We start from the raw sequence: 18067 nt of genomic DNA on the forward strand, positions 1-18067 counted from the left end.
TTAATCTTTGACCTGAGGCTGTGCAGAAGCAGAAAAACTGTTAATTAACTCCTAATGTGGCTTAACGATTGACCCTATGTGACCTTAACACCAATTAAAACTTCACAAAATAAGCCCACACCAACACAGAGTTAGTTTCTAAGACATGGAGGAATACAATTTATTAGAGCAAATTCAATAATAAACTTTATGAAAAAAGCTACAACATGAACACTTGGCTTACCAACATCTTAAGTTGATATATTTATATGTATGTACAGTTTGCCTTGTAATGGCATGCTACAAGGACATGACCCTTTAATTACTGAAAACAACAAAAAAAAAAGAAGAGAGGCAGACAAAGATGCAGTCAGAAAATTGTTTTTTCCTTCCATTTCACAACTCACTCTAACAAAGAAAAAAATGCAGCTTTCCAAGCACAATCTTCTACAAATAAAAACGAAGAAGAAGAAGAGAGTAATTAGGGAGCTAAAAGGCTGAACAACATTGCTCTGGTAGGTTGTCAGTGTTGCTGGTTGCTTCTCAGCGGCACCAGTCAAACTAAAACACACCATAAGATGACGGACACCACTGCAGTGACGACACGAATCCCTCTCAGGTTATTTTACAATTCTTAGAAGTAGCACAGGTCACGAGTCTGAACCCGGACACTTGTAGAGAGGATACTGGACACACACCCATTTGACAAATTTAACAGCTTAAATTGCCACGAGGGTAAACAAGACTAGAATATACTGATCCATGAATCACCAGTAATATGGTATGTATCCACAAGAAGGCTACAACAGACGCATTAGAGAGGTCATCTTCTGCCACCTACAGCAGTTTGTATCAACCCTGACAAACTAAAACAGATGAAATGCACAACATCTAAACCCTTCATGATAATCTCACAGCTGGCTGAAACCACACCTACACGTATAAAAATCCGACTTTCATCGACAACGGCGCAGAGCTCTGCTGAACACTACCTTGTGAGCAAAATAAATAAGAGCTTAAACACGTTTTTAATAGAAGAACAGTGGAGTAGAGACGTGGCCAAAAAAAAAAACAAAAACAAAATGTAAACCAGGTTATTGCGGAGTAGGTATGTGATACTCCAAACACGTTCCGAAAGTTCACTCGTGGCCTCAATCCTTGTCCTGGAAGAAGAAGGGATGAGGACTGAAAAAAGTCCAAATTTGAAACAGCGCTCCGTCTCCAACGCTTTAGACACGCAGGATCTCCAGGCAGTTGTTGTAGCAGATGGCAATCCAGTCCGGCTGCGTGGACGCCCACTGCACGTTGTTGATCTCCCCTTCAGCCGTGTAGGCCAGAATGGGATCCTCAATGGCTCTGGGCATCTGCTGGATGTCCCAGATCAGAGCCTGGTGGTCGTCGGCTGGGACAGGACAGACAGTGGACATTAAAAGGGCTGCAGTGAGCTAAAGAAAAACTTTAAGGACTAAAACCGTACTTTCTCTTAAACTAATCGATTCATCGCAGGGGGAAAAAAATTACTAGATAAACTAACTGGGCCACAGCGGCCATCCTTATTAGGCTAAATAAATTATAAAGAAACATGAAAAGCTAGTATTTGTAGCATCAGTGTCCAATAAGTCAGAATTCAGGAAATATGTTGCTCCACTGTCTCAGATTTTGTAATTTATTTGTTATTTGGCACCACAAACTTAAGTTCTGTAAAATATTTTGGGCTGGATTGAGAATTTTAGATGTTTTCAGACCTCAAAACTGGAACCTTGCCTTATAATATTTGTCACACATCAAATTGATACTGATGTTAGAGGTCTCAAAAGTTGGTGAAATGTTGACCCAAGAGACTATTTTTCGTAGCAAATATAGATACATCCACAAACTTAAAGGAACTTTCTGGGGCCTAAGTATCACCCCTGTTTAAAAAAATGTTGTACTTTCTTCTATTATCAAGGACCAATAATGAAAAATGTGGCCTCTAAAACCAAATTCCCAGTCTGTGTAAAATCAAGGCAAAATTCAGGAAATACCTAGGTTGCTCCACCGTCTCATATTCTGTTTCTGTAAAGTATTTTGGCAAAATTTTGCGAATATCACGTTTGCAGACCTGGGAAATTTTTATAATTTTACACTCAAAAATGCACCTTATCTGAGAAGCTGGAACGTTGTCTTCTAATATTTGCCACACATTAAATTCTACTGATGATAGAAGCTTCAAAAGTTGATCAAATGTCCAACAAAAAACTATTTTTAGGAGGAAATATGGAGACATCCATATACTGACTTACAGGCCCAAATATCACTCGTTTGAAAATGTGCTTTCTTTTATTTGAAAACCAGTTATTAAAAATGTGGCCTCTGCTAGAGCCAAATTCCCAGTCAGTGTCAAATCAAGACAGAATTCAGGAAATCTGTTGCTCTGCCGTCTCAGATTCTGTTTCATTAAAGAGCAACTGAACTGCCATAAAGACTGATAAACTGGTGGGATGAGAGCATATTGACCAACCAGCCGACCTGGAATAAACAGCCCGGGACATTGAAAGAAATATTAGAGACTGGAGCAGCATGAAGTGTATAGATGTTGATGATTAGAGGTGAAGAGAACAGCCTCAGGCCTGTTCAGCCTAATTTTAGTCCTGCCTGAAAAAAACGCCGCTTCCTTTTTCAGCTAAATAGGGTCAACCTGCTTTTTGTAAAGTGCAACACACCATCACCTGGCATCTATGGTGAGGTTAGTGCCATATTTCTATTTGTACAAGAACAGATGAAACAGATGTCACTGAAATTATTGTGTAGTTTCTGGTATCTGATGAGTCTTTAAATGTATGAATATGACACTGCAGCCATCTTGGATTTTACCGGTAGCTGAAGCCGCACACCTCTGTCTACGTAAACGGTTTGAATTCCAGCTTACCTGCAGTGCAGATGTGACACGAGGAGTGAGGAGCCCAGGCGATGCCGTTAACGCAGGCGCGATGGTTGTTGAGTCGAGCCACTGGAGTACATGGCACACGGACGTCTAGGATGACCACCTATCACAGAAATAATGAGATTAAAAAGGTTATTCCTGACGTAGTAACCCGCAAATGGAAAAAAAAACTTTAGAAGTGGTAGCTTGTAATTGTAACGCACTATCTTCCTCAAGCAGATCTAATGAGAATGTAGATGAGCAAATCTGTCCTCTCCGAGGTCAAGAATGAACTTAATCTAACTATCTGAGCCAAAATAAATAAGAAGTCATGCACCGTTCCTCACTATGCTCCTCTATCTGCTGAGAAAGACTGTTTAATTTGAATTTGAAACTCTACAATGAACAAAACCAGAAAAAAAAGACTGCTGCAGTATTATAAGAGTTACATTATCCACGTAATAAATATGAGGTCACACTGAAATTAGCCCTCTGAGTCCCAAAACCAAACCTAAGCTTAAAATCAAGATATTTAATTGCGTCTGATTTGAAAATTTGCCCAAAGTAAACTGTTTGCACTACTGTATTCTCATAAAAAATGTCAAATTTGCATGCCTTGACACAACTGTGACAGTAAAGAAGCTGTGACTGACAGCTGTGACAAAAATTCAGGGTTTTTTTTTACCATTGAACTGCAGGCAGTGTTTATAGGAGACAAGTATGGAAACAGCTACTGTAGGTCGCACAATATCTCTAATATGTAAACTATTTATCTTAATACCATTTATCTTTTCAGGTAATCGTAACACCTGGTGGCACTTGGAAAATGCTGTATGTGTTTATTACACATTTAAATTTTTGGGGAAACTAATCAAAGAAATTTAACTTATGGCATTATAAGTTTATTATAGACATTTTTGAGCTCTCTCTGTTTCTTGGTCGTGCCGTTTCCATAGAGATGCAGGACTTCTTGCTGCGAAAAATAGTGTTGTTTTCACTCACTGGTGTTGTAGAGATTTTAAAATTCCTTAGAAAGCCTTTTAGGGATTCCACGTTTCAATCTTAATACAGAAAAGCTGAACGGGAACACAGCTTCAGTTAGGATTCCGCAGCATACTGACCTCCATGCCATCCATGGCCATTGTGGCCAGATAGTTGGGGTCCTGTTTGTTCCAGCAGAGGCGGAGCAGCGGGTGGTGCTGAGGATCTTCATAGATGATGGTGCTGTGCTCGAGGTGTCGGAGGTCAAACATGCGGACGGACCCATCAGCTCCCACAGACGCAAACATATCGCGACCGCCTCCTGCACGGCTGAACGCGATGTCATACACCTGCGCAGACACATACAGGTTTTCAGGTACATATTCTCCTGCACACACGACCACATAGGGATGCATTCTGCGGCACCGACCTCTTTGTCGTGAGCGATCAGCTGAGTCTTCACATGTCCGGACACCAGGTTAACTCGTCCTAACACCTGACCGGTCTCCAGCCCCCAGATAGTGCAGGTGGTGTCGATGCTGGATGTGCCTGCAGAAAAACAACAATCAGAAAAGGAGGAACTAAATCCAAACAAGAGCTTCAATAGATGTCAGGTGTTTCTTACCCAGCAGATTGGGATCAACTTCATTCCAGTCGAAGGAGGTGAGAGGAGCACAGAAGTCTGAGTTCTTGTTGTTATTCAGCAAACATTCGAGACGTGTTTCTGTGTCGCTGACCTGTGAGACAAACACAGAGGAATTTGGCAGTGAGCAGACTTTTAAAAGCAAGCACGATAGACCAGCCAAAGTCACAGTTTCACAGCTGCCAGCTGGCCGAGCTGAAGGAGTAAACTAACTGATCTCATCCTCACAACAGGGCAGTTTGTGTTAATGCTACAACTGAGCGTGACTGGGAATTGACAGACACAGATTTCTTCTTTTTAGTCACTTTAAGTAAAGTCATGGACCGCTACAGTACACAGTTCAAGTTAAATAAGTCTACAAATCCATTTTGTTGTTGACAAATCACATGAAAAGATCAAAATAATTTCTAATTTTCTCAGTATTTCCTGAGTTCACAACATGTCTGTGCCACACAAGGCTCAGTCCTTTAGCTCCTACTGAAGAAGTGACTTGTAAATAACATGTCACAAATATGTGGTTTTAGTTAATGAAAGGCTCAGTGATGTTTTACAGCAGCTAGACCCTGTTTTCAGCAGCTGTTGATCTGCTGCGTGGGACAGTGAATGAAAGACTGAGTAAAATAAACTGCATTGTGTGTTTTTGTGATACTGAATGAAGATGTGGCTGATTGCATCACAATGGAGCTCTTTGACAGCAAAGAACAAGATGTCACATTGGACACAGACAGTATTTGATTCGATCTTTCCAGGGTTGGTTTTGAAATTTCCAGAGGATTTGATGATGGAGCTGAAGATTTTATTGAAATATTAGAGGAATCTCAATACAGAGAAGCAGAGCTGAATGATCTAGGCAAAATATCTAACAGTGATTTTATTGACAGATATTGTGATTTGATTTGCGATACAGTTTTAACGTTGTTTTATCCTAACTAATTTAGCACTGTGGCGCTATAGAGAAACCTACAAATCCTATTATCCAGATGTAAAGGAGCAGGCTTGTTTGATACAGCACCACATTTTTTTGTCTCTGTGGGAAAGAAATGCAAAAATTACTATTTCACTAAAATCTTGACTTCTGTCGCGATATATGTTGAAATAATTGCAATATGATATGTTTCAATGGTTGACTGCACAGATTCTTTACTCGCATTAAAAAAAAAAATGGATTCATTCCACTGACAATAATATGGAATCTTGAGTTGCTACAGATTCAGCGTAAACATTTTGTGGTTGGTCAGAACTGCTTGGTTTAATGTGTTTTGAATGTGGGCTGTTGGGAATAAAGCTCTGACGTAACTCCCAATTCTACAAGCTTCACTGTCGGTTGTGTGGTCAGATTTTACTCTGTGGCCACTTTATTTGCTCCGGCCCTGTCATTCAGCCCTATTTGAAGATCATAAAACATCTAAGCAATATCCAGAGTGTTGGTCCCTTAACAGCAGCTTTCCTACCCTCCAGATGCGCAGGTAGTCCCCGCTGGTGGCCAGCAGGTCCGGGTAAACCCCCTTGGTGTCCGGGATCCACATGATCTTGGTGGTGGGGTACGGATGGTCAAACGTGTTCCTGCAGACGAACTCTGAGCTCTCCTCCTCCAGACCCACCAGCTGGACCTGAGCACCACAAAACACCTCATTTCAGCATGAAGCAAACCACTGTTGACATGCGGGGTAAAAATAGTAGGAGCTATATATGGAGCTGCTCAGAGATATTATCAGTAAAAACACTAAATCTGACTTTCTGAATATCCACACAGGGACACTGTTGGTACTTCTGTCAACTGATAAATAACAACAAAGCTAGCATCGTTATTTTATCTCTGGGTGCGCAGGAGAGCTAGCATTAGCATCAAGTCGCTAACGTCTTTAGCGTGTCGTTAGCCGATGAATGACCAAAACCACACTACGTACCTTGTTGTTATATTCCTCCACGAAGCTCCCCAGCGCCAGGCGAAAGCGTTTGTCGGGACGGACGCTCCAGTTCATGGCGTACACCGTCCATGGCGCCTCGTATTTGTAGATTTCTTTTCTCTTACCGTGAAGCGACATCCTCCCGAACCGCAGCTAACACGCTAGCGTTAGCTAACTGCGAAATAAGTAGCTCCGCAGGAGAACTGCAACCAAAGACGTTAACTTACTAGAACAAATGTCAGCAGAGTTGGTGATAAAGACTATTGAATTAAACAAATCCCACCTCAGATTAAAATTTCTCAGCACTTTACTTAACAAAGAGTAGCATTGCTCGTTACGACCAGAAGAGACGTCAAGGTAACCATAACACAAGCGACTTCCGGTTCGTATTTTCAACATAAAATGACTTATTCGCACTTCAATACAGCCATAATAATAAATGATGAATAAATTAGATTGTGTACTTTTAATGTTACTTCTATTATTCAGAATTTCTGTCTAAAATTGTTTTGATTAAATGAATATTTTAGCTAATTCTACTTTCGTAGTTGTAGATAGATAGATAGATAGATAGATAGATAGATAGATACTTTATTCATCAATACTTATCTTTATTAATCCCAAGGGAAATTCAAGGGAGAACAATTTAGAACAACAATCAATTGGTTAATCAATTAGCTGTCAAGAAAAAGTACTTCATCATACTTTCAAATGTTTTACGCCACTAAAAAGAAAAGCGTAACATCAAGGCTCACGCAAACCTTTTTAAACAATGTCGTTTAATGTTTGGTATTAGAAGCATTTCAGCATGTGAGTGATTAGTTATTAACTACTAAGCAAATATTTGTCTATTATGACAAATAAATAAATATATAAATAAATAAATAAATAAATAAATAAATAAAATATTTAATAATTTTTCAAGACAAAGTCAAAATCCTCACATTCAATCTTCTTAAAATACACATTTTCTGGTTTCTTTTCTGCTTCATGGCCATAAAATGATTTTCTGTGGGTTGTGGACAAAGCAGGATATTTGTCATCTTGTGCTTTTGGAAACACTGATCAATGTGTTTTGCTGTTTTCTGACATTTTACAGACCAAACAACTAACTGATAAATGAAGGAAACAACTATGAATGAAAATCATTGTTAGTTGCAGCTCTAATCATAAAGAATTATCAGCTGATGTGAAAACAGTTTACACAGCAATATTCACATTGTCTTATTTTATGTGCGTAATGAACATACTCTGTACTAATAGAATGTTTATGTTTTTCCTTAAATTTAAGTTAGTATCTTTTATTGTTGCCTAAAAAACAGAGAGAACATGAAAACCTACACAACTTTCTACATTATTTTGAATGCTAGAAGTGTGCTGAATAAATCTGTCCATATATTCATGAGTGTTCATTGTTCTCCAGTGGTTACATAGTGCAAATGACTACCTTTTGTCCCTGTTTGCTTTATCTTGAATGTGTAAACCAGAAATGTGCTTATGCTGTTATGTTTAGCTTGACGAACATTTGTAGTTACTCACAGTGACCGCTAGGTGGCAGAAAAACTCACTATTATAAATCATGGCCGCATGTTTTTGATGGAGCCGAACAACTGTTTTTTTCTCGTACCTCCATACACAGAGCCAATGCTCTTTTGTCTGTTTCCAATGTTATAATCAGTGTAGTATTGTGATTTCTGAGGAACTAAACACAATATGTGGCCACATTTGTCTGTTGAATTTTGAAATATATGTACATTTTTTTTAATGAAATCAAGATTTTAATTTCTCAGCAGTGATTTATTTTCTTCTGAAGAAGAGACACCACAGGTAAAAAACACCTTTTCATCTGTTTTGAGATCATAATACGTCTTCTTTCAGACTAGTGGAAAGAAAGTATCCATAAAACACATTTCTGTCTTTATTTCACTAAACTTTAGCAAAATGAAGAAGTTTTTATTTAGACTAAAACAATGTGTTTCTTTATTTTACATTAAGACCTTAACGGACATTTGATTGCGGTCTGAACCCACAGATTTAAATAAAAATACATATTTCTCTAAATTAGTTTTTGCTCTTGCTCTGAGACTCAAATCTCCATTTCAGCTGACCTGACATACAGCAAACTTTCTAATTTCTATTCTGTTTTAATTCTAGCAGCTGTAGCTGGATTTAAAGAAACATTTTTTTAAAAGTTCATTTTTTAAAAATATGTTTGTTGTTGTTTTTGACAGTACTTTCTGATTTATGAAGTGATTTTCAAAAAAGAGAGATCTCTTAAAGATAAATCTTTGGCTCAAGTAAGTCAATGAAATGAAACAAAAAATTGAAGCTGGCTGTTATTAGCATATGTAAATATAATCTTAAATATGCAAACAATCTTGGAATAAGTAATCAGGTTGGGACGTTTTATGGTGGTATCTGTTTGTTAAAATCTGTCTCATAATCACCTGTTGTGCCTTGCCTGAATTTTTGATAATTAATAGTGGATTTCCTCCTCATATAGTATACAATACAATATAACATTGCCACATATGCCATTAACCCCCGGTTAATGGCATATTAACACATTACTGGCCAGCTAGAAATATCTCTGCTGCAGATATTATATTATATTATATTATATTATATTATATTATATTATATTATATTATATTATATTATATTATATTATATTATATTATATTATATTATATTATATTATATTATATTATATTGTATTATATTGTATTATATTATATTATATTACAAAGCTACTATTGAATTGCATTTGAGGACTATCCACTATCAAATTACAAATTAAAGCCAGGAACTACAGGTGAATAGTATTTTATATATAGTATTATACATTTTATTTTCTATTACTTTCTCAATAATAATAATACTAAGAATAAGAATAATGTTATACACTGTATAATGACAATAAAGCACATTCAATTCTACTCTAATAATAACTGCAGTTACCAGTTGTGACCGCTCGGGGGCGCCAACCAATGACAGCCAACGTGACGGTACTTTTACTGTGAAAGGTCGTGTGCTTGTGTGTGTGTCTCGGCCAGTGTCAGCTTCAGTCGTGTTAAGAGAAGGACAGTTTCTCAGTCTGAACCAGCGACACGTTTACTGTCACCGTCTGTTTCCAGGTGAGCTGCTGTTTTTCTATTTTATTTATCTTTATGAACAATAACTCATCCGTCCGCCATGTTGGAGAGGAACCTCGCTGCTTTCTGTTCTGGTTGTGGCAACAAGGTGCCATGCTAGTTAGCCACACTAGCGTGCTAATCCCTGATTTGCTAACGGCTAATGATTAAGGGAGTGAGAGCTGGTTTTAAGGGGGATGGGTTTGGACTATGGTTTAATCCTACACATGGCCTCAGTTAGTTTAAACCCTAACTCCTCTTATAAAACACAGAAAGTCAAACATTAACCGATATCTTAGCCTGTTAGCGAGCAACCGTTGGTCTGACCGTGGAGCTAACGGAAGCTTCCAGGTTGGACGTTCAGCTGTTTTAAGGTGCAGCGGCTTAAGTTTGTCCTCGTGTGGCCTTCACGGTGCCATGTTATCTCACTGTTAAACTTTATATATCAAAGTTATTGTTTTTTAGCAGCGATAAAGTGACACCACAGCGCTAACATGGAGACATTAAACAGCAGTGGCTTTATTTCCTTAGTCATTGTTTTCCCATTAGTCTAGCTCCGTGGGGATCTTTTCCTCTCTGGAGTTTGTCACCTGAAAATCCTCTCTGATCATAAGAGACACTGCAATCTGCTATGCCATTTTTAATTGTAGTTTAAAGTTCAGTTTCACACAAACCATTATTTACAATGTAGTTAATGTTGCAGGATTAGAGCTGCCACAGTAAATCATTTGTTTTCCAGCTATGAAATTAATCAGCAGTGATGTTGATCATTGATTAACTGGTGTGAATACTTCTTAAGACAAAAAACATGATAAAAATCATCTAATTTCAGCTCCTTAATTTGAATATGTTTTTGTAAAATTTGCTCATCTATGACAGTGGGTTAAATATCTTTAATTTGTGGGCAGAAAATGACATTCGAGGATGTCATTTTGGCCTTTGAGTTACATTTTCTAAACTAAACAATGTATTATTCAAGAAAATATCAACACATGAATCAACAGTAAAAATAATATCTGGATGTTGTCACAGCTAACTGTTGCTTCCCAGAGTCATCGGTTTTGTAAAATAGTGGGTTTTCAGTAAGAAATAACATGCTAGATTATGCATGTGCACTTTGTAATGCTTCAAAATGCCTCAGTGTTGCTATGATCTTGAACTAATCCTAAAGGCCTGTTTTTTTCAGATGTAATCTCATCACATTTTTGGGTGTCGGATTAGATCAAATCTTGAAAACGGGAGATAACTGTGATCCAAAAATCCAGATTTTCCTGATCCCAGCAGAAGGCTGGATTCAGGTTGGATTTTAGGAACAAAATGTCATGAAACTTTAAAACTGTTCAAATAATGCAACATTTGCATGATTTAGTAAATATACATTGATTTATCTAACTGTTGCAGTGACTATGTAAGTAAATAAAGTAGACATTAGGCTTCCAATTCAGCCTTGTCTCCATAAATTTGGCCCTCAAACAGATGTCAGTATTAAACATTACATTTTAACTGTTATTTACCAGTAAAGTAATTGCAACTGATGAATTTATTTATTTGTCATTTTTCTTAACTAGCCTTTTTATGTTTTGAAATTTATGATTTACCACCAAAGTGCAACAGTATTCAAGATGTATTCGTGAATAATGTTTCTCTGTGTGTTTGTGTTTATTTGTTGAAGGTCAAATAGGAGGTCTGACTGTTAAAAAATATCTGTAAAAGTTAATAACCTACATGATGATACATAATCCTATTTACAACATTTGTATCTGGATCAGGGTGATCAAATTTAATCTTGCCTTGAAAAAACTGGCTCAAACCTAAGATCTTTTACCTGATCTAGAGTAAACATTTTGAACAGATAATAAATCTCATGTATTTTCTGCTAATACATTCACACCTGGCTGTTGCGACCTGTACTAGATGACAAATTTCTACACTGATTTGAATTCTTTCACTTCTTGTTTTCAGAAGGTTGTGAAAGATTTTTCCTTCCCATTTATGTCTAGTATTTCTGACTGCACCCTTGTTTTCCCATCTGTTGTGTCAACTTTCTGTCACTCCATTTCAATGCAGGTCCCACCATGCGAAGTCTCCTCCTGATCCCCACACTGCTGCTCCTCCTGGCCCTTCCCGTCTCCAGGGGACGGTACAATGATGACTTCGATGACGGGGAGGACCTCGCGGACTTCGATGACAATGACTTCGCTGAGTTTGAGGACATGAACGACGATCTGGCGGCTGAGGCAGAAACTGCTCCTCCACCACGCGTCTCACCGTCATCACAGCCTGAAGAAGATGAAGATGAAGCAACTGTGGAGCTGGAGGATGGCCAGGATGGGTTTGACGACTCAGAGACACAGGTACAAGACTTTGTATCAGTGTTTACAGCTTAATGTTTGAGCACAGTTCCATAATAAATCATGTTTATTTATTTATATATTTAATTTTATGTCTCTCTAGGATCAAGACATGTACAGCAAATATGACCAGGAGGAGTTTGAGGGGGTTGGAGACATGGAAAAGACAGGCCACTCCATGAAGGACCCACTTATAATCCACACGGTGAGTTGGGTTTATTGTTATATGCTCACAAGCATCTCTGGTGCATTTTACTCTGCTGAATGCATTTTTGCTGAGGCTCTGATTCTTCACACAATTTCTGCTGCCTGCAGGAAAAATGTTTGTTCAGGTTTCATAATATGTGTTTTCATTGTAATGAAAATTCAGTGTAGCAGCTGCCAGAGGCCCCTGTAAGGGTAAATTTAAGCTGCAGAAATGCAGATTTCTCCACTGTTTTGTAGCTGCTTTTGTATTTTGTTGCCTAGAGGGGTTTTACGCAATTTACATAAGTTGTTGTTCTAGAAGCTCAACAGTGGCAACACTGAAACTGTAGTCTTTGGCAACAGATTAACTTTAGTCTAAGTCACCAAACTTTGAGTCACACTGATGCTGATTAGAGTCGAGATTGATTAACTGATACAGAGGCTTATATGAGCTTTTTGTAGCTTTAAGGTTGCTTGTGTTTGAGCCGATATTGGCCTATTACAGATATATCTGTATCTGCATATATGTTGTCCATTACTGCCTGATATATAAACTTTTGCAGAAAATGATGTTTGGTGTAATTTAGAAATGAAGTCATCACATAATTAGTTGAGCTGAGCAGCTCCAACTACGTTCTTTACAATCCTCTGCAGCACATGTAGCAGAATTTGATTTACATCTGAGCAAACAGTGGTGCTTAGTGAAGCACTGTTTCACAGTAAGTTGTGAAATGTGTTGTCGGAGAGTTACCGAATACAGACACAATCATTTTCCTTTTTTCTATTAAAATATTAGCCGATACATTGGGTTTGAAACTTTTTACTCCCTAAATTAGTATCTGCATCAGCACTGAAAATCCAGTATTAAGTACCAATAAATTCCCCTGCAGAAATGCCAAACCATGTTTAAAGTGATTTCTTAACAGTGTCACATTTACATTTTTCATCCATCAAGAGCACTGAAAAGTCTATTTTTTTCCTCTTTTCTATAAAATGTCACAATAATGCATGACATGAAACAATCCATGGTGTCAACATGAAGATGATTTTGGTAAACCTCCTAAATACTGAGTCCATTCTTTCGTGGTCGAGCTGTAATACTGATGGCTGTTTCTCTGCAGGTTCCTGCACATCTGCAGAACAGCTGGGAGAGTTACTACATGGAAATCCTGATGGTGACCGGTCTGTTGGCCTACATCATGAACTACATCATCGGCAAGAACAAAAACAGTCGCCTCGCTCAGGCCTGGTTTAACTCACACAGGGAGCTTCTTGAAAGCAACTTTGCACTAGTGGGTGAGTTTTTTCATCTCTGCTACATAACAGCAGAGTAACAAATACTACTTGTGTGCTTTTCTCCTGGATTTAATGATCATAGAATGAGGTATATGTGGCATTGATTGTGAACAATTTGCATTTCCAGGCGATGATGGTACCAGTAAAGAAGCAGTGAGCACTGGGAAGCTGAATCAGGAAAACGAACACATCTACAACCTGTGGTGCTCCGGACGTGTTTGCTGTGAAGGCATGCTGATCCAACTCAAAGTATGAGTGATGTGTTGAGAAACACAGGTTTGTGTTGTTGTTGTTGTCAGCGCATTTTTCTAAACATGCATTTGTGTTTGTTTTCTGTTCAGTTCCTGAAGAGGCAGGACCTGCTCAACGTTCTGGCCAGGATGATGAGGCCGGCCTGTGACCAAGTGGTACGAATCAGTCAGTTGGCAAATTGAATGAGTTTGTTTGCAGTCTGCACTTTTATGAATATTATTGCAGATGCACGGTCTAATGAAAAGAGCGTGTGTTTACTTGTAGCAAATCAAAGTGACTCTGAATGATGAGGACATGGATACGTTTGTGTTTGCTGTGGGCACCAAGAAGGCCATGGCCCGGCTTCAGAAGGAGATGCAGGACTTGGTGAATATCCTCCACAAATTATTACTGCTGCTACACACAATTAGACTGATCATATTTGCAGGTTTTGTTCATATTAGTTAATCAGACACAGCTTGAAATTTTTATATCTTATTTGCTCTTTTTTAAGCCTGTAATAAATGCTCAAACAGTGACCTTGATTTGATTTGATTAATCTTCTTCCTCAGAGTGAGTTCTGCGGGGACAAGCCGAAGTCTGGAGCCAAGTACGGACTCCCAGAATCTCTGGCTATTCTTACTGAAATGGGCGAGGTCACGGATGGGGTGATGGACAACAAGGTGCATTTTTATCACACACAGTTTTAACACAGTTTAAAAGGGACTCCAAGGTCTCAGAATACTGAACGCGGTGTTTTGATTGATGAACAGCTTCTTTAAATGCAGCTTTGCCATTACAGTTCATTTTGTGTGTGTATTTTTAGATGGTGCATTATATCACCAACCATGCTGACAAGATTGAGTCCATCCATTTCTCGGACCAATTTTCTGGTCCAAAAGTTATGCAAGAGTATGTATTCATTTAATCTCTCTCTTGTGCAATAGCTAGTGTTTTCAATGTGATGCTAGCAGTTCCTGTGTTGTGTTTCAGGGAGGGTCAGCCTTTAAAGCTGCCTGAGACCAAGAAGACACTGCTGTTTACATTTAATGGTGAGCATTTGGTCTCTCCTACTGTCCCAGAGATCTTTATTATGCCTCATAATTAGATTTTACTGAAGGTTTTATGTACACGTAATGTTTTTGTGTGTAGTGCCTGGAATGGGCAACACCTCTCCCAAAGACATGGACACTCTGCTTCCTCTCATGAACATGGTGATCTACAGCATCGATAAAGTCAAGAAGCTCCGTCTCAACAGAGAGGTGAGTGTAGTGCACCAACCGTGACTCCTCATTGATAGACTGGAATTTGAACCTACATCCACACTAATGCAGTTTCACAGAAAGATTAAGTTTTAGCACTGTTTCAGAAATATTCCTTACCATTGTATTGCATGACCAGTCACCTACACTTCGGATGAAGCTGCTGGTGTCAACATGAAACAGGGTGTTGGTTGCTTAGTTTCAAGAAATACTTAGAAGAACAGAAATGGTAAAAAGTAAAACCAAAGATGGTCTTAAATGCACAGCAGCTACCAGCAGAGACCACAAGGTCAGCAGCACCTGTAATTTGTTCTTCATGATGAATTACCAGTGCCAGTTAAAGCTGATATCCTAGTTTTCTTACGGGGAAAAAAGTTATTTGAATCAGAAAGAAAACATGGGAGTCCTGATGAGCGTTTCCAAAAGTGCCCATACAGATTAAATCGCAGCTCAGAATGTTCAAACTAAAACAGGACCAGCAGCATTTTTCAAGTCTGTCATAGGGGCCCTAAAGCACCAAAGTAGTGTGGACACTAGTGTAAACAGAGTAACATAATTTTATCTATTTAAAAATGAAATTACATTTGTTTGGACGTAGCATAAACTTCGAAAGTAAAGCCTTTAAAAAAAAAAAAATCCTCTGTCTTTTCAGGGCAAACAGAAAGCTGACAGGAACAGGGCCCGTGTGGAGGAGAACTTCCTGAAGCAAACTCACGCTCAGCGTCAGGAGGCGGCTCAGACTCGCCGTGAGGAGAAGAAGAGAGCTGAGAAGGAGAGGATCATGAACGAGGAGGATCCTGAGAGACAACGTCGTCTGGAGGTCTGCAATTTTTCACAAAATCCACACAGCATAACGTAGAATAGTTTGACTGCTTCAGAAATGTGCTTTTTTTTTTGTTTTGTTTTGTTTTGTTCAAGCTACATACAACTCTTGTGCCTGTACAGTAAATGTGTAGCTGGGGCCAGACGCTGCTCAGATTTAGTGATGCACGGTATTGGATTCTTGCCAGTATTTTCCAACTGATTTTGGCTGATGGCTGATAGGTGCACATATGTTTCTTTTCCACCTAATTGCAGAAAACATCAAGCCCCTCCTGTGATAGAATTAACATCTTAGTATGTCTCTTACGATACACATTCACTGGGCAAAACAAGAAAACGACTTCAGCTTACAATTACAGCATGCTATATTTGTTTTAGGTAACATCAGCTATAGACTTTTAGCCTGAAAGGAGTTATTCGCCTGTCAGTATTTATTTGAGGACGTTGCTGATATTTAATAAATGATGTCAACATACTTAGCCTGGCATTTAAAAATTAAAAATGGAGAGAAAGAGGGAGCCAGACTCAATGCCAAGGTAACAAAAACCCACAGATCAGGATCCATACAAAAAAAACTGTGTTGTGGTTTAACTGAGGTTTTTAAGGCTGGGAGAAGTAGCTTGAGTTTCTGCAGGTTGTGTAGCAACCAGCCAACAAATACCCTGTGGTCCAATTTGCACACTTTTTCCTTTCAGTACTTACTGCTGCTGCTGCCCTCATTGAGTATGCACTGTTGCATGCAGCAAACATACAACTGGGACATACTACAACATCTTCTCATTGCAGTTTCAACTTTGACCGTCTTGCTTGTATGTCTGTCCCAGACTAGTGCGAAATAAGCTGTCGTCTATCTGTGTGCTCCCGATGACTCAAGCTTCTTTATACACGCATAAAGTACTGTGACATATTTTCCCAAGTGCAGAGGATTATAAGTCAGAATGGCCAGGAAAAAACCATGCTGGCTTGCAAACTGCTACGTTTGAGCAGATGTAGCAGAAGATCCTTGTTTTTACAGCCTGTTGCATGGGACATACTAATTACTGGGACATCCTAAATCCTCTCTGACACATTAAATAGTATTGTGTTTTGGGTACTGGAACATTGTCTGGTACTTAATTCCCCTAAAACAGGCAAACTGTCACTCTTTCACTTTGGCTTTTCTACACATAAACTACTTTGATTTACCGTGTTACTGAGGCAGACTGTTAGCTTTGAACATAGCAAGGTTAGCTGTTCATTCCAACCAGCTGCTGGCTGTAGCTTCACATACTGCAGGCAATCTATCATCGTAACGCTCAGCAAGACAGCAAATCACTGCAACTCTCAAAATGTTGAGTCTTTCTACTTTTTCTCATGTTCCTTTTTCAGGAAGCTGCCCAGCGTCGTGAGCAGAAGAAGATTGAGAAGAAGCAGATGAAGATGAAGCAGATCAAAGTTAAAGCCATGTGAAAGATCACCGCAGTCATTGGGAGATACAAGCACACACACAAGCAGTGCTCAGCTCAGTTTTGTCCAGCTTCCGTCGCCACCGTTCACAGCTCTCAGTCGCTCACAGCTCCAAACAGACGTCCTCTAGGTGTGTCGAGCTTCGCTGTCTGTGTCACCACCTGCTCCATCTGACGTGGCAAAACCTTTATGACCGTATGTGAACTGTCAGTGTCAAACAAGGACTTTTCAAATGTGTCACCAACATTCAGGCCAGGATTTTCACTCCAAATTTAACAAAATTATGTTTGGTAGTTGCATCAAGCAGTGAGCTTTTTAATTTACTGAGAAGGAACACACTATTCAATGGTATCGAGCCACATTTTTACATGAATGAAAGCATCGCTGTGGTTTCATTGGAAATTTATTAGAATTAATATAATGGTAAAATATGCTGTCAAGGAAATTTTAATTTATATATCCAGTAAGATTGGTTTCTTGCAGGCTGTTTTCATTGTTATCTGAGCAAACATAATAAAATGCACTGGAGTCTGTTGGAAAACTGTTTGTTTTTTTAACAGTAAATTTCAAGTAATTGCAGTGTAATTTATGATGGGTGTTTCAATGAAGCTTGTAGGTCATAAAATTGTAGTGTCCGACATGGTAGCTGATACTTGATGTTAGTAGTTGAAAGACTGAGGGTCCACAACAGGCACCAGAATGGGTGAGGCTTCATGCTAAATTTAACTTGTGGACGGTGTCAGCAGTCTGTGAACGAGATTTGGTTTCATCGATGTGGTCATCTCCTCGCACACTGATATAATTCTCTTGTCTGGCCAGAAGATTTTTTTACAATGCAAGTCTGGATATAATAAAACGTGATTCCCCCTAGAAACACAAAAATATATACCTTTATTTTTAAATGCGCAATCCTTGAATACAAAACCA

At 38.8% G+C, this 18067-nt stretch overlaps 2 protein-coding genes across 2 annotated transcripts; one reads left to right on the forward strand and one right to left on the reverse strand.

Annotated features, from left to right (window-relative positions):
• Positions 1-131: 131 nt before the first annotated feature.
• dcaf7 (ddb1 and cul4 associated factor 7) lies at positions 132-6773 on the reverse strand. The gene is made up of 7 exons (XM_035943484.2): positions 6413-6773; positions 5957-6115; positions 4488-4599; positions 4293-4411; positions 4003-4212; positions 2888-3005; positions 132-1381 (listed from the first exon to the last, which is right to left on the reverse strand). The coding sequence occupies exons 1-7, from the start codon at positions 6548-6550 to the stop codon at positions 1209-1211; spliced, it is 1029 nt and encodes a 342-aa protein (XP_035799377.1). The 5' UTR covers positions 6551-6773; the 3' UTR covers positions 132-1208.
• Positions 6774-9394: 2621 nt separating this feature from the next.
• Positions 9395-17681, forward strand: ccdc47 (coiled-coil domain containing 47). The gene is made up of 13 exons (XM_023299499.3): positions 9395-9549; positions 11614-11900; positions 12001-12102; positions 13205-13379; positions 13507-13628; positions 13721-13786; positions 13896-13997; positions 14183-14293; positions 14437-14522; positions 14604-14662; positions 14763-14872; positions 15525-15692; positions 17063-17681. The coding sequence occupies exons 2-13, from the start codon at positions 11622-11624 to the stop codon at positions 17141-17143; spliced, it is 1461 nt and encodes a 486-aa protein (XP_023155267.1). The 5' UTR covers positions 9395-9549; positions 11614-11621; the 3' UTR covers positions 17144-17681.
• The last annotated feature ends 386 nt before the right edge of the window (positions 17682-18067 follow it).

Source organism: Amphiprion ocellaris, chromosome 19, assembly GCF_022539595.1.
Source record: "Amphiprion ocellaris isolate individual 3 ecotype Okinawa chromosome 19, ASM2253959v1, whole genome shotgun sequence".
In the NCBI taxonomy this organism is placed as follows: domain Eukaryota; kingdom Metazoa; phylum Chordata; class Actinopteri; family Pomacentridae; genus Amphiprion; species Amphiprion ocellaris.